Source organism: Talpa occidentalis, unplaced genomic scaffold (genome assembly GCF_014898055.3).
Source record: "Talpa occidentalis isolate TD23 unplaced genomic scaffold, MPIMG_talOcc4v2.1 talOcc4.15, whole genome shotgun sequence".
Taxonomy (NCBI): domain Eukaryota; kingdom Metazoa; phylum Chordata; class Mammalia; order Eulipotyphla; family Talpidae; genus Talpa; species Talpa occidentalis.
The window spans coordinates 69,396,070-69,412,014 of record NW_023601543.1 but is presented as its reverse complement, the minus strand read 5'-3'; the positions used below and the strand labels follow the sequence as shown (position 1 = coordinate 69,412,014).

The 15,945-nt window shown below is 36.4% G+C and overlaps 1 protein-coding gene and 1 long non-coding RNA gene across 2 annotated transcripts in view; one reads left to right on the top strand and one right to left on the bottom strand.

The window, feature by feature from the left end:
* Positions 1–15,945, bottom strand: part of DMD (dystrophin) — a 1,988,221-nt gene that overhangs the window by 1,379,650 nt on the left and 592,626 nt on the right. The window contains 1 exon segment of the mRNA XM_054695791.1: positions 1,428–1,547. Coding sequence (XP_054551766.1) covers positions 1,428–1,547 — 120 coding nt within the window.
* LOC129145887 (uncharacterized) overlaps positions 1–15,945 on the top strand; it is a 46,826-nt gene that overhangs the window by 1,319 nt on the left and 29,562 nt on the right. Inside the window, exon 2 of the long non-coding RNA XR_008552023.1 lies at positions 8,538–8,676. This is a non-coding gene — a long non-coding RNA (uncharacterized LOC129145887). The remainder of the gene's footprint in view (positions 1–8,537; positions 8,677–15,945) is intronic.

The window sequence follows — 15,945 nt, the reverse complement described above, 5'->3', positions numbered from 1 at the left end:
GGCTGGCAGGGAATCAAACCAGCGCTGCTGAGGTTGGGAACAGCTTCACAGCACTGAGTTCAACCCGCTGCACCAACGGGAGGCCCTAACTTATTTATCTTTTACCAATCACTGTCCCAACATCTCACTGCTATGCTTCATTTATCTTTTTTGGAAAATTTCTCAGAAACACTGAATATTAGATTTGTACCTCTCTGTACTTAATTTCAACACTATTATATCAGAACTGTGGAGTGTCTTAAAAATGGGTGAGCAGTGTCCTGTCAGTGCAGTACTTTGGCTGGCCTGAGTGTGTGGGTACAATATATTTCACCATATATGAAGTGATGCATTATCATACAGGATGTCAAAAGCCTTCTTATATTTGTAATCCCTGCAATTTCACTGAAGTATAAGCAATGATACATACATTTGGGTACTTTGCATATATTAAATACTCTGTTGTAGCAGTAAAAGAGCTTTCTCTTTGTCATTTAAAGAAGGAGAGTAAGATAACATTGTTGGAGATTGGCAGTCTAAAGCAGTAACCCGAGGAAATGACATTTTACTGGGATAAAAAAAAAAAAACGTAATTCACACAAAAAATAGAAGAAAACAGAGATAAGGTTTTAAGAAATCGTGTTATAGGTTAGGTAAGAGAAACTATATTTAGAACAACCTTGGACTGATAAAGCTATTTAAACTCACATGATTGAATCCTTCTTCATGTCAGACTGTTGGCCCCTAACTATTACAAAGTAAAGGCAGATGGTCTCAAATATAATTTGCAGTTGTATACGTATGTGAATGTATGTGGCATAGTCAGAATAATAAATTGATATGCTTTCTCTTATGTTTTGGAAAATGTATACATGCTTTGTGGAAACTTTTTTTAAGCAGTAAAACCTTATTCTTCCCAATTAGAAAGGAAAGATAAAAATGCTATCCTTTGTTTGTATGTATTGGTTATCTTTCCAAGGACACAATTACCAAAACTCAGGTTGAACGAGGGCTTCAAAGGCTCAGTATCTGTTCCAATGTAACTTCCATGACTTAAACACAGCACTATGCCTCATCAAGACTACAAAGGAAGGCCTGAATTTCTTTTGATACCTCATTGTTTAACTGAATGTGATATTTTTTGTTGTTTTTTTTTTTTTTTTACCTTTTTCCTTTTAGACCATGGGTTTGATTCAACTATAATAAAATAATGTATCTGCATTTATATGTTTCCCCAAAGACTAAGAATCTAGTGTGAGCAAACAATGCACTGTTAATGAAAGGAAATTATGTGCAAACAGGAAATAATTTGAATTTGTTTTAATAAATATACTGCATTCTAAATATTTATAATATACAAATTACATCCAAAAATTTATACTTTTTTTCAAATTGCAATTAATTTTTATTGAATGACGTATTTGGTGTATCAAAGAAAAGCATCTGACCTTAAGTTGTTCTTCCAAAGCAGCAGTTGCATGGTCTCCACTAGATTCGTCGACCACAACCACCATGTGTGTGAGAGAATTGACCCTGACTTGCTCCTGTTCTAGGTCTTCTTGAAGCACCTGAAAGAAAAAAAAAAAAGTACAGTAATTAAGAGAATATTTTCCTGACCTGTATGTCAAAAGCATTTCTTACCCAATACATGGGATTCCTCTCTGCCATGTCTGATTAACGTGATTTTTACCAGAATCTTTCCAAGCAAATTTTGTGCTGTATTGCTCAGCAAAATCCACACATTTCTACCCATCATTAATCCTGAAAGTATAGAGAGTGCATCTGCTGAGAAAGGATGTGAGGACGTTCTACTCAACATAACCCTGCACACACCTTTGCAAAGACTCCTCTCCACAAGTTTCCTGCTGACTCTGGCATCTCCAATGTCTCCTTCTCTACAGAGTTCTCTATTATCAACCAAAACAAAACAAACTCTCTTGACCCCCAAAACCCCTCCAGCTATATCCCTATTAGTTGTTCTTCTTCAGTGAAAAATATTCAGGGCTGTCTACTGTTATTCTTGCCATATCCTACCCAACTATTCTCTCTGCCCACTATACCACTGAAACATTTCTTGTAAAGATTGAAATTAATCTCCAGGTTTCCAAATTCAGTCCTCATGGTGTGATACTGTCTTGCTAGGAACTTCAGTTATTAACCTAATGAGACTCCTTAATTCATTTTTTAGTTGAAGTAACGTTGGTTTACACCATTATTTCTGTTTTAGAGGTATAAGAGTCTCCCTGCTTTAGGAGCTGCTACTACACCACACTCATCACCAAAGCCTCCAAAATCTATCCCGAGTGACCTCTGTGCTCCTTCCCCATTTTGTTCTCAACCCTCCACCTCTGGTAGCCTCAGTTTTATAGTTAGCTTTCTAGGGTTTGTTGTTAGTTTGGCTTTATCTGACCCTTTGGTCTCTACATTCCAGGAAAACAGTATGAAGGTTTCTCAAAATATTAAAAATAGATATACCATATGACCCAATAATTCCACTCCTAGGTATCCAAAAGGTACCTAAGGTACCTAGGTACTTTAGGAATACAAAAACACTAATTTGAAGGGAAACATGAACTACTGTTTTTATTTTACTTATTTACTAATTGACTGATTGATTGCATAGAAGAACTGATGTACAGTTCACAGGTGCAGGGGTAAGAGAATTTACCAGAGACAGGGTAGGGAGCAGAGCAAGCAGACCTACTGAAATACTCTGTTAAGGGGAGCAGCGGGTGAGACAGGAGAGGTCTGCTGCACTATATACAGGTTAGCTCCCTGGCCAGGTATCAAAATCAGGCCATAGGGGTGATAGTGCTGAGAACTAACCTCTATACCACCTGTGAGGACCCTACTATTTTTATGTCAGCACTATTTATAACTGACAAACTATGGAAACAGCCCAAATGTCCAAATACAGATGAGTGCATCAGGAAGATTTGGTACTTCTATACATGATGAAATACTACTCGGTCATCAAAAAAAAAAAAAAAATGAGCTCATACCATCTGCAGCAACATGGATGGAACTGGAAGGGATTATGCTGAGCAAAATAGGACAGAAGGAGAAATACTCCTTAGTTAATGACAGCTTCTTCTCTTGAGCTTCATATATCTGTTTCTGATTAGACTCTCACCTAAGTGCTGCTTTATAGCTCCTTTACTGGTTCCTTCTGTTTAACTATAAATTAGATGCTGTGCTGTCCCTCTGTATAAAACCAACGGATTTTCATGCAAATTCTTTACCTGAAATCCTAATATGATGTAGCAATCTTATTACATATCAATCTCAAGTCCGCACTATATTTCAACTACCCTGGTCCTGTTTATCCTCCACACAAGGCTTAAGGTATTTGATCTACATGAATTGGTCTTTCTCTGTATCTTTTTTTATATCATTTTTGTTGAGGAAATGTTGGTTTACCAACACTGTATATGATTCAGAGATATGGATTCATGCCTTGTCAGATGTATGTTATCACATTTCATCCACTATCAAAGCATGTACAATTCACCACAGTCCATTGGGTTACCTCATCCTTTGCTCCCCAACCCCACAATCTCTCCTTATCATCCAGGACTTAGTTTAACTTTCACAGGCCCGGATAAGCTTTTTGTTAATATGGTATCTAAATATGCATCTGAGTTACTCTCTTTTTTCTAGGAATTTTTTTAAAGATTTATTTATTTATGCATACAAGAGCTGGGGTACAGGCCAGAGGTGCGGGGGGTGAGAGGATTCACCAGACAGAGTGGGGAACAGAACAGACAGATTGACTGAAGTACACTGCTGAGGGGAGCAGAGGGCAAGCCAGGAGAAGTCTGCTGCACCATGTGGGTTGCTCCCTGGCCGGCCAGGGATTGAACTTGTGCTGCAGAGGCAGCGGACAACTTCATAGGTTGCATCCTAACCCCTTGTGCCACCAGCCAGGCCCTAAGAATGTTTTAACATAACATTGTAACTGCTTGACAATTTTTTTATGTTAACAGATTAGTTATTTGTTATTTCACTCTACTTACTGAAATACAAGAGCCACTAGAGCAGAGATAACCTCTGTCCTCTTCACTACATACCCAAGCAACCAAAGACTAAGAAACTTTCTTGAATAAATGATGCCAATATGTGGAATGAGGGCAAAATGCACAGATGAGCTTGGCCTTTCTTGATTGCATATAGATTACAATCTAATAGGAAGGATTAGCTTTATTTTTAAGTGCAATTATAATTACACTAACAAGCACATATAATCACAAAATAGTACTTCCAATCTTTTAAAAATAATAGTGTACAATTTTTTTGTAAAGATAAACAGGGATAAACAGAGGAGGTAAACAGAGGAATAAATAGAGGGTAAACAGAGGCGGCTGCTCTGAACTGAGACCTTCTGGCTTAGGAGCTCCAGTTCGCCAAACCTTACCACAATACACTAATTATTACTGGGAAATCTCTGAATGGTTGTACAAAACTTCTATTCAACTATTTTACTTCTTAGAACGTTTTATTATATAACAAAAGATTGGAGAAGCAGATTTGGAAATAGGCTGTTACTTTCTGGAAATCCTGCTATCCCTACTTGTGAAACACTGATCTTTGGGACCTACTAGGCTAGTTGTTAGTTAGCAAACCCTATTACAGAGGTAAGGGAACGTATTAGGATTGTCTGCATTGCAAACTCAAATGCAAGAGCTTTTTTTTAATCCTACGATTTATTTTTCAAGTGTCAACATTTCAGAGCACTGTAAAATCAATTACATTTACTCTGTACATTTCCACACGATGTTCTCGAGTGAAACAATATAGAATGAAATGACTATGCATTTATTTTGTGTGTGGAGTCTATACTGCCTATCATGCCTTTGACATTACAGAGCTTATGCTGGTTAATAAAACTCTTACTGCCATGAGGCCAAAAATGGAAACATTAACATTCAGAGTTGTCCTTGAAAGTCATGTTGAGTATGTTTGCTGAGTTATATAAGTCAGGCCTGATAAGATTTCAAATGTGTCAGCCAGGGATTTTAAAAAATCTTAAACAAAATAATATTTTGGTGGCCAATATGTCATAATTGGTTTCTTTAATTTAACCAACTCCTTTTTTATCATTCAGTATGAGAGTACATAAAATTACATATATTTAAAGCTAGGAAGTAATACCATACGATTTACATTTTACATGTCTTTTTTTATTTTTACTGTTTAATGTATTTTAGTAAAGAAACTTTAAAAAATCATCATTTGACCATGAAAGATTTATTTTCAAATTTCCATGGAGCATTCTAAAGCAAATGTGATCAAATGTAGTATTTTTCTCAGGTATTTAGATTTCTGATTTTGTTTGCTTATCTACATTTTTACTAGAAATTATATTCTTGCCATATTGATCAGGGGTTTATACTGTATATGTCTGCAGAAATGCTTACACACAGTACCACTAAAACTAGCCGTGAATTTGTAGCTTGAACAAACTGGACTTCGAATTTGTAGAGCAAAATAAAGGAACGTGTGAAATGCTTTCCACAGTGGCTGGAAATCTTGAAGAGTGCACTTAGCAGAAACTGTATTTGATTTAGGTTATTTTCAGTATCTCTTTGTCTCTTTCGTGACTTTTCCAATTTATATCTTTTCTTTTACCCCAATCAGGAATTAAAGTTGAAAAGGTTAAAGTGACCTTTCTGAGCATACTCAAAAGTTGAAAGACAGACGTTTTTGCAACGCTGTAATCATATTTCCTATTTTCCCAGAAAAAAAATTAATGACTATCAAAGTATCACTAGCTAATCTCCCCCAACATCAGTAAAAGACAAAAGGCTATTAAATCCCCAATGTCCAGAATTCAATTTTAAAATGTTGATTCTTAGAAGTAGGAAAAATGCTACACTCAAAAAAGTTAAACTTACCTATCAACCTAAATGCCTATGAATAAGGGCTTCATATAAAGTATTCCCTCCTACTTCATGGATTCTCAAGACTACTATTTTTTAATACATTAAAGTTTTGTAAAGTTGCTTTTAAATTAATTTCTAGTTAAATATTTACTTCTTATGGATTTGAATTTCTCACAGCTGACTTTATACAATGGAGATATGCTGTTGATTTGCTAATTAAACCTGAAATACGAGCTAAATTATTCCAGACACAGATGTATCCCCAGAGAAGTACACTAAATTTTTTTCCCAATCAGAAAATAACATCTTGAAATTAAAATGCTGTAACATATGATTCTTAAAATGCATTCCTTTATTAGATGCTTATACTTAATTTATACCAACACACATGCACAAGCACACACATACATATATACTAGGCATTTCATATGTATTTCTTGTCATTAGTATTATTAAAGAAATGTATTTGTTACACTTAACAGATTAAAAAAAAACCTTTCAAGCTCCTAATTAAATTTCTATACCATTATTAGATAGACACAAATGTCAGCGATGTTTGTTCTCTAATGTCAAATAACAATCTTTTTTTCCTTATGACAAGAGAAAAGGCCAACGGTGAAATTTAACATTAAAAATGCTTAGATCTGACAAGCTTGGATTTTGTTTTACCTCTGTAAATAATTGTTTTTCTTATAAATTATTCTCTAGGTAAAGGACCTGACCAAATTTTGTTATTCCCTTAGTACACCTGCATAATTTTATGATTTAAATATTATTTTTCTTCTATTTTCTTCAAATGTCATCAGTGGTACTGAATTCTTCTTGCTCAAGCTGATTTTCAAAAACTGGCTTAGAACATTAACGAGGGTATCCCTTCAGTGTTTACATCAGGCCTATGCTCTTTTACCCTTTCTTAGCACACATGTAAAATAATGGTTGGAAAATAAGACCATGCAAATATGCAATGCTAGGGAATTACTGATGTCATATTTATAGGCTTTGGGATCAAGACAGGCTGCTCCAGGGTCTGCCAAAGTGGCATGCTGATTATTCTGAATTGAAGGTAATTAAAAAACAACGGATCCAAGAATGGTGTTTTGCCCAAATTATCTATCTCCGTAAAATCAGAAAATAAATCTCTGTGGTGGTCCTGGAGGTGAGAAACAGAACTGTCACCCTAGACTCGGGCTTGCAAGGTCTGTTTTCACTGCAGATACAGATAATGTTGCAAAATTCCTTTCTTTAAATATCTAATTATTCTTTGTTCTGCCCTTTTCTCCTAAATTTTGATACCCCTTTCTAAAAACTATATAATATCACTGGAATAACAGGCGATGGTTTTCTATTTTGTGGATCCCCATGCATGCATAATTACAGTTTGTCTTCCTATCAATCTCTCATGTCAATTTAATTCTCTCTCAGTCCTATGGCTCTAGAAGAGTAGAGGAAGATTAGCTCCCTCATCTCCATAGATGAAGAACAAAAATTCATAGAAAGAGTAACAGAGAGTAAATACAATGTTGGGTCTCCTAGAACCACCACTGGAGTGTCTACAATATTTCCTGTATACAGTATTTCCTTTGGCCAATCATATATGCTCAGCAAGAAGGAACAGGAAAGGATAGTGGTTGCCTCTATGCTTATTTTAATTTATTGTTACTTCTTCAGTGATTAACCAGTAGGAAATTGCCAACACTTAGATGTTCTATACATACCCCCTAGAAACAACCCAGATTGCAATCAGGTTTTCCACAGATTCTAAGATCATCAGCTGCCTCCCACATCACTTTAACATACTCAGAAATGTGTTTCATAAAATATTAAGTTTAAGTAATTTGTAGTGTATTAGCCAAACAAATATATACAAAAAGAAAAACTTGTGAGAAAAAAATGTGTATCAAATATAAAATTTGAAAGTAAAGGCTCAATAAACCAGAAATAGGAGATAAGCCCATCATTTAGGAAACTCATAGCTTATAAAATCTGTTTTAGGAACAAAAGACTCCCTAGGTATCTATCATCAATCAACTATTGCAATAAATCTGGATGTATACTGATTTTATTTTGAAATAAGTGTCAAGGTCACATCAGCAAGTTGTAATAGTTCTTAGGAAATGATGGCGACATAGGCAATTTATCCTCTTTCTTACTTTCTTCTCTCTTTGACCATCATCTCTGCACTGGACTAGACTCTCTTCCCTGCACTAGACTCTCTTCCCTGCTTCCCTGCATGAAATAATCTGGAACTAACTAGCCATTTCATTTCCAATCTAATATTCACATTGCAAAGCCCGACTGGTCACAGCATTGTCTAGTTCCCCAAAAGGATCTATTTATGGTAACTAATTTTCTTGTAAATTTGTTGAATATGTTAAATAAACATCCTCAATAGGCTCTCTTAGAAGAGCTTTTATTTTGATATCCACTTACTTACATGTGATAGAACAATTACATTAGTTTTATCTTAGAATTCGCTGTTTTTATCATTTGTTAGTATACATATTTGTGTTTCTGCCAATTCATAAGCTGCCAAAGAGTTTAAAGACCATTTCAATGAAGACCTCTGAAAGATTTTAAAAGCACCTAGTGCTTACCAAGCAAAGAAAGAGAGTTTAATAACTATGACAAACTGTTTTAAACACTAAGTGGTCAATTAACACACCCTACATCTTTCAGAATACAAGCAGCAATGGATATCTTACGAACGACAGACTGATGGAAGAGATGTAAATGTGGAGGTGCTCAAGCAGACCATCCAAGATTCTCAGAGTTGGTCTTCTCAAGACACCCTGCTCTGTGCGCACACTATTTTGAGGTAAAACAATGAAGGCCCCAGAGGCTAAGTAGAAACTCTTGCCTTTCCCTTAATCCCTTTGTTCCACCCCTAATGGAAGTAGGGATTACCTAGAACAGCCGATAGGAATGTAGATTGAGGAGGGGTATCATTCAGGTGCAGGTTTATCAGTGAACACATCTCTTCCAGTTGAGTAACACATCTTTCCTTTCAAGTAAATATGAAGGTCACCCCCCAACCCCCAGTCATGTGAAGCCGCCTTCCTTTCTCCTCGGTACCCTGACACCTCATCCCGTGAGATGGGATTTAAAAGTCTTTGTCCATCCCAGATCAAATATCATTGCTACTTCAGAATCATTGTAACTTCCTGTGAGCATGTTATTAAAACTATTTTCCCTCTGTTGACCATCTGCTGATCCTCTGGCTACTTGACCAGCCCAAGAAGTTGCCAGAGGGGTAAGGGATTTTCTCCAGTTGTAACACTTGTTAATGAGGAGACAGTAACAGTTAGTCTAAATTGTGGAACTTTAAGTCAGAGTTCCTGAGTCTAATTCCTGGATACACTGCTAGCCAGCTATGTGACCTTGAACATCTTTAAACCATACCAAAATTTTGGTTTCCTAATTTGCAAATGCATGGGATAATAAGAGTACCTATTTTTTTAGGTAGTGTCAAGGCACCAGGGGAAATCCATTTGGGAATTTTTGATGCTAGATGGATGGACAAATTAATATCAGGGAAATTAGTAGGAGAAAAGACCAAAATTTAATAATAAATATATGGAGAATTTATACAGTTGTAAATTCTAAAGCAAAATGGGGTGGACCAAGCCTAAAATTGTGTTTAGAGACTTCTGGGGTTAAGAAGAAAGAAAAAGGGGGGAGATGTCACACTGATAATAAAAAAGAAGAGTTTCTCAGAGAAGTAGGATAATTTTCACTGAAGACTCTACATCTAGATGATATGCCTCCATCCACAACTGCATTCTTCTGCATTATAAAAAGGGGAAGCAGGTATTGCTTCTTCAATTAGGGAAAAGGGGAATAAGTTATGGAAGTGATAATGTCTTCTTCAGTTAAGTAAAGGCAAAGGACTCAGGCAAGGATAACATCTTTAGCTCAGCCCCTCAGGGGCTCACTGCTCTCAACTCCAAACTATCTACATGCTTTAAGTAATAGTAATAGACTTCCCAAGGCTCACAGGCCCTCTTTAGATCCCTATACTAAAGTGACAGCTATTGCAAGAGCCGTACCTCTGGGTCTACTCTCTATATAGATTAAGAATATCCGACCCTTTGGGAGCGAAAAATCATATGGTCATTAGGAAGACTGAATAAAGTCTAATTGGTTGGCACCTTGCCTGACACTGTATGAAATATCAGTAAATATCAACAACTACAAAAATGAAGGAAGATGTAATAAATATATAAAAATATCAACAGCTAGGTAATTTTGAAATCTCATGTTTAGGAACACTCAAAACAAACACTTCAAACTATAATGCAAAAGCCCAATATTCAGCTAATTCACCCTTTCTAATTCATTTTGCTCACTGGCCTCTAAGAGGCATAAAAATATATATAGAAAGGGGATATGGTCTTGGAAATACCTGAAGAGAATATTTAGAATTTTTGGAATTTTAAATGTTTATATAAGACTTTGACTTCCAAATTACTTACATGAGATTAACAGTAGCTCTAAACTAACTTATCTAGTAGTCTCATACACTGTTGACAAATTAGCATGGTCAGAAATATTTCATGGAGTGAGAACAGACTCCTCAATTGTCCTATCTTTTCTCCTCCCTCTACAATTCATGGAGGCATACACCCATCCATACAGTCTCACATACAGTTATACCACTGACATCAGAAAGTAGATGATCGGCCTCCCTAGTGGCACAGGGTTTAAAGTCTCAGTGCTATCAAGCTATTGCCAGGCACTTAGGCAAGAGTTCGATCCCTGGCCAGGGAGGTGAACCACATGGTGCAGCAGACTCTCCTGTTTTGCCCGCTGCTCCCCTCAGCAGTGTATTTCAGTCAGTCTGCCTGTTCTGCTCCCCACTCTGTCTCTGGTGAATCCTCTTACTCCCCTGCACTTCTGGCCTACACCCCAGGTCTTGTATGCATAAATATATTCTTTTAAAAAGTAGATGAGAGAGAAAAACAAGAAAATCTAAAAAATAGTTATAAAATGCCTTTAGTCTGACACAATAATAATTGAAAATTAAGAGAATAAGACCATTAGGAGACAGGGCTGGGGTGGAAGGTCTCTGGTGGATTAGAGAGGAAATTATTTGCATTGACAGCTAATAGTATGTAGATGTGAAGTTCATTTCTACTGATTATGTTCCTGCTCAAACATTATTGCCATTCTTATCACAAACCTGTTTTCATCTATGCACCACTTTGCCTTAATTTTAAAGAAAAAGCTAAAGGGTTGGTGTTGAAAAATCATTTCCTTAAGTACCTTGTATTGTGAACATCTCATACACAACCATCACCAATGAGATTTTCCCCACTGTTTAAGTTTGAAGACTTATAGGCATGCAGTCTCTCTATCGCTCTGTAAAGATGTTTCTAAGCCTGAACAACTATGTGCCACACTTCTCCTCTTTCTTTGCTATTCTCTGTGTTTGCTGTAGCCTCGAGGACAACCGCTGGAGTCAAGTTTCACTGGACTCTCAGAATGCTGGGCAAGAGCCTGGGTTCAAAGGCAGACATGCCAAGATGGAAGACCAAATCTCTGTTACCATGGACAACTCCTAAACTCTCCTGACTTGCTTATTTATCTGTAAAATTAGGGATTAAAATCTGCGCAGGAGAGGTTTAGCATTGAAATTGACACTAGATATTAATAAAATCAGCTAGCACAGGGCTTAGCATTGGTAGGTGGTACAGAAATGCTCATTTTCTTCTATTTCTGACACCATCCCCTTATCATTCCATTCTCAGATTAAGATCCAAGGAAGCAGTCCCTATGGGCATCAGTATTTATGACCTTCTTTGATAATCATATTACATATATTTTCAGTACTAAATATTCTCCTTGTACTGAAACCATACAACATCATAAGAAAACACCTGATTTTGTTGCTTTTCCATTCTTACTAGATAGGAACTTGATATTTAATTATTAACAGAATATAAAATTTTACCCAATATAAAAACACATTATCCAGCATAAATTATCTCTGAAAAATGTAGTTCCACTGAGTAACAAAGTACTAACAATTGCACCACTAGAAATCATTATGCTCATAATAGAAATATCAAACACTATGTAACAGTTAACAAATCTGCATTCTTTAGAAAAGGACACAGTGCCATATTCAACCTTATTTTTAACATAATATTGGATTTATAGTCATGCATTTCCTTATAAGATACATGTATCTATTTTTCAAGAAAAATAATTTTTCTAAAATTCATATCTTCACATCTGTTGTGGCTTTCTTATGAAGAATTTTCCTGCAAAATGTATTCTAAAATGTTTTATATACTGAATAATTCATTTACATTATTAATGTTGCATTACTTATTCAAGGGAACTGAAATTAATTAGGATAAGCTCAGGAAAAGGGATATTTTACATAGGACTAACTCAGTAAGTGAGCGATAGGGACCTTTGTTTTCCTTTATTTTTATTTTTTACCATCCCCAGAGGCTAGAATCTTCTAATAAAAAAGCATTACAGAGGCAATTAAGTATAAAAAATAAAGTTGGTGCCTCTAAGATGAAGGAGCCTTGGGTAGTTACATTTCAGTAGATATACTGATGCACTTTAGAACATGGGGACACACACCTCTGAATCATATACAGTGTTAGAAGCCAATGTTACCTCAAAAAGAAAAAAAGCTGTGAAAACATTTACAGCAGTGTTACCAAATCTGCACTCAGTAATTCTAATGAACTAATTAGTAATCTGTTAGCTGGAATCACTTGATTTGCTATGATAAAAACATAGGTGTAGATTTCATTATTATCTTAATTAAATTAATGGCATTATCTAGTACGCAGTTATCCTTGCAATCCGCCACTTGCTTGTAGTATGTTGATGGGAAATTAGATGTCTTCTCAACTAGATTTAAACAAATTAAAACTAAGACTCATGCATAGACTACTCTGTAGACTATATAGGTATGTTGCTTTCCACAGTTACTTGCCATATCTTTATGTCAAAAGAATACTATCCCACAGAAATCAATTTCATTCAGGTAGAAGTCTTTTTTTTTTTTTTAAGATTTATTTAGTTAGTGAGTTTTGCGTAGGAGAACTGGGCTGTAGGCCAGAGGTGTGGGGCATGAAAGGATTCACCGGAGACAGAGTGGGGAGCAGCACAGGCAGATTTACGGGACTGCATCGCTAAGGGTAGCAGCAGGCTAGAAATGAGAGGTCTGCTGTGCCCTATGTGAGTTAGCTCCCTGGCTGAGATCGAAGTAAGGCCATAGAGGTGACAGTGCAGAGACTTATCCCCTACGCTACCAGGGAGGCCCAGGAGTCAAGTCTTATGCAGTGATAACAACTAACATCAATCACAGAATTTTGAGGGGTATCCATTGTTATTCTACATGATTTTACGTAGTTACGTATTGAGAGTTTTGCCAACCCAACTAAAGAAAGTATCATCAACAACCTGATTTCATCCTTAGGGAAACTGAGGCACAGATGGTTGTTCTTTTGCAAGTCAGTTAGCTTACATCGATAGAACTTGGTTTTAAATCTAGAAAAATCTGTCTCCAGGATACATGGTATAGGGTATCTCATATAAGAGATAGATACATCTCTTTTGCATAACTCCACACTATAAAGCACATACATGGAAACAAACTCCCGTGCTCATTTACCTGTGTATGTATATATATATATATATATATATATATATATTTGTATACACTCAGTTGAGTTTCAGTTATTACCCTCCTGATGGTGTGTGAATTCAACCCTATTCTGTTCTAAGAAATACTACTACAATGTTAAAAGCACAGTTAGGTCCTACTGTACGTTCTTTCTGAGCATTCCACAAAAGCCATATCGAGTGCTTCCTTGTATGAACAGTTCACTGACAGCAGAGTTGACATCGGGTCATATTAGTGACAGATGTTATTCACAAAATAATGTTTAATTAAATATGAGGTTTGGAGCATTAGTATGTGGTTCGAGTTTCTTTTATCTGCGTGGTTTGGTTGCTTTAGATACTATTGGTTGTGACTTTTCTCTCATGAATCTTTCCCATTCTGATATTCTCTCTCAGAACCTATTTGTCATAATTCCATGCACTGATATGGTCGTGGCATCTTCTCCCACTAGAGAAAATGTTTGTTTTCCTCCCACAGCTTCTATTTTCTGTCTCTTGAAAGTCAAGTAAGATCTATCTGAAACAAACAAACCAAAAAAGGTACAGGACAACACTTTCTAGGCCTTCTCTCTCCTTTATTAGTAAGAACTGGAAAGAAAGGCTAAGTTGCAAGCCCTTTTAAAAGGGCCAACCAGGCCTAATTCGGGATATGACTGAGACCAGAAGGGCAAAAGGAGTCCTCACAATTTATATGAAGTTCTGCCTAACTTAACGAGGTTAGTGCTCTACACAGACATTTAAAAGAAAGCCCTACAGTTACAGACAATATATATAGTCTTCCTAGCTAGCCCACTGTTCAAATCTTTCTCAAGAACTGAGCATTCTGTAGTTGGAAACCAGTTAAGGATTTGATGTCACCAAATGAATTTCCTTTTCTGCATAACCAAGGATTACAAATTTGATTTCTGTGGACACACATAAGTATGATTGCTGGAGGCAACTTTTGGGACATTTATAGAGATGTCAGGGTCAAGATCACTGAGATAGTTAAACAGGGAATGGAACAGGGAGAAAAGAACAAAAGTCAGACATAGCAAAAGGGCACCAGTAGTAACATCACCATATAGATTGCCTTACAGATGTATTCCTTCATCTGAGTTTTTTTTGGGTTTCATTTTTCCCTGACGCACAACTTTTTTGCTTACATAAATAGTCAAGTTCATGTCCCTGTCAAAAAGTGGCAATGATGAAGCTTCTGCTTATCATTCTCATTGACACTGCCTTTATTTAGGCTCCACATACTTTCTGCAACATCTTTCTAACACTTCTGCCCACCTGCTCGCCTGTGATCAAATTTATCTTACAAGATATATCTTTCTAAATACAAGACAAATTTTCCTAACTTGCCACTTTCCTCAGTTTCATTTCTCATCAATAGTGGTTCCGTATTACCAGTAGAGTGGCTACAAATAACTGAGCCTTGAGTTTCAGATTCCCCATGATCAAGCTGTAGGGCTCTAACACTGAGCACAGTGCAACACAGGCCCTGGAATGGAATGACATACCCTACATCCCCCTACTTCATTTCCTTTGCCTAAAGAAATCACTGTTGCTAACATTCTCATGCCACTTGCCATGTTCTGCCATAATGTTCACTTGCTTTCATTATCTGATGTGCAAAAATGTGAGCTTCTTGAGGAAGATTCCATATATGGTAGGTCTCTATTCTCCATCGCACCCACTAGGTTTTAATACGTGTTTGTTCAGTGATATGGAATAAAATGCAATGGAACAAAATGAAATGTCAAATTCTTTAGTGGGATTACACCTAAACCTTCCCTGTTACATGAACATCTAGACCATTTTAAAGGTCACCAGAAGATATTTCACAGACTTGGCAACTCAAACATTTAAGATTAACTAAGCTTCAAGAAAAGGACAGGTGACTGAGCTTCTAAGAGGTCATTAATTTGTATTAATCAGCACTTACCACACACATTCACTGAAGTTAGACTATAGAGCACATGTCACATTTCTACCTAAAAATCCCTATAACTTGAGTGGTAATGATTTTGCCGATGTTGTTACTAAGCCAATCTACAAATGCAAAAGTCTAAATCTCCCAAAATGATTGGAAACATACACTAAGCTTTAAGTTCATCTCAGTTGACCGTGCTATGAGACAAAAGATTCCTCAGTCAAATATGTTCCTTTTGATTAAAATACCATCCAAAATATCAAACTTCCCTCTCAGTGATAAATGTACAAGCTCAGAGACTTTTACCCCTTGATAATATTGTCATTCCTTCAAAGGAAATTCTTTCATTTCTTATCAACATCACTAATAAAGTCTGTCTCTTCAGACAGAAATAACCAACCAGAATTACTGCTGATGCTCCATCCAGAAGGGAAATGAGAGGTTCAATTTATTCACTCCCCAGAGAATCAATTTTGGGTGACTCACATCTAGTGTAAACCTTTAAATGCTCTCCCC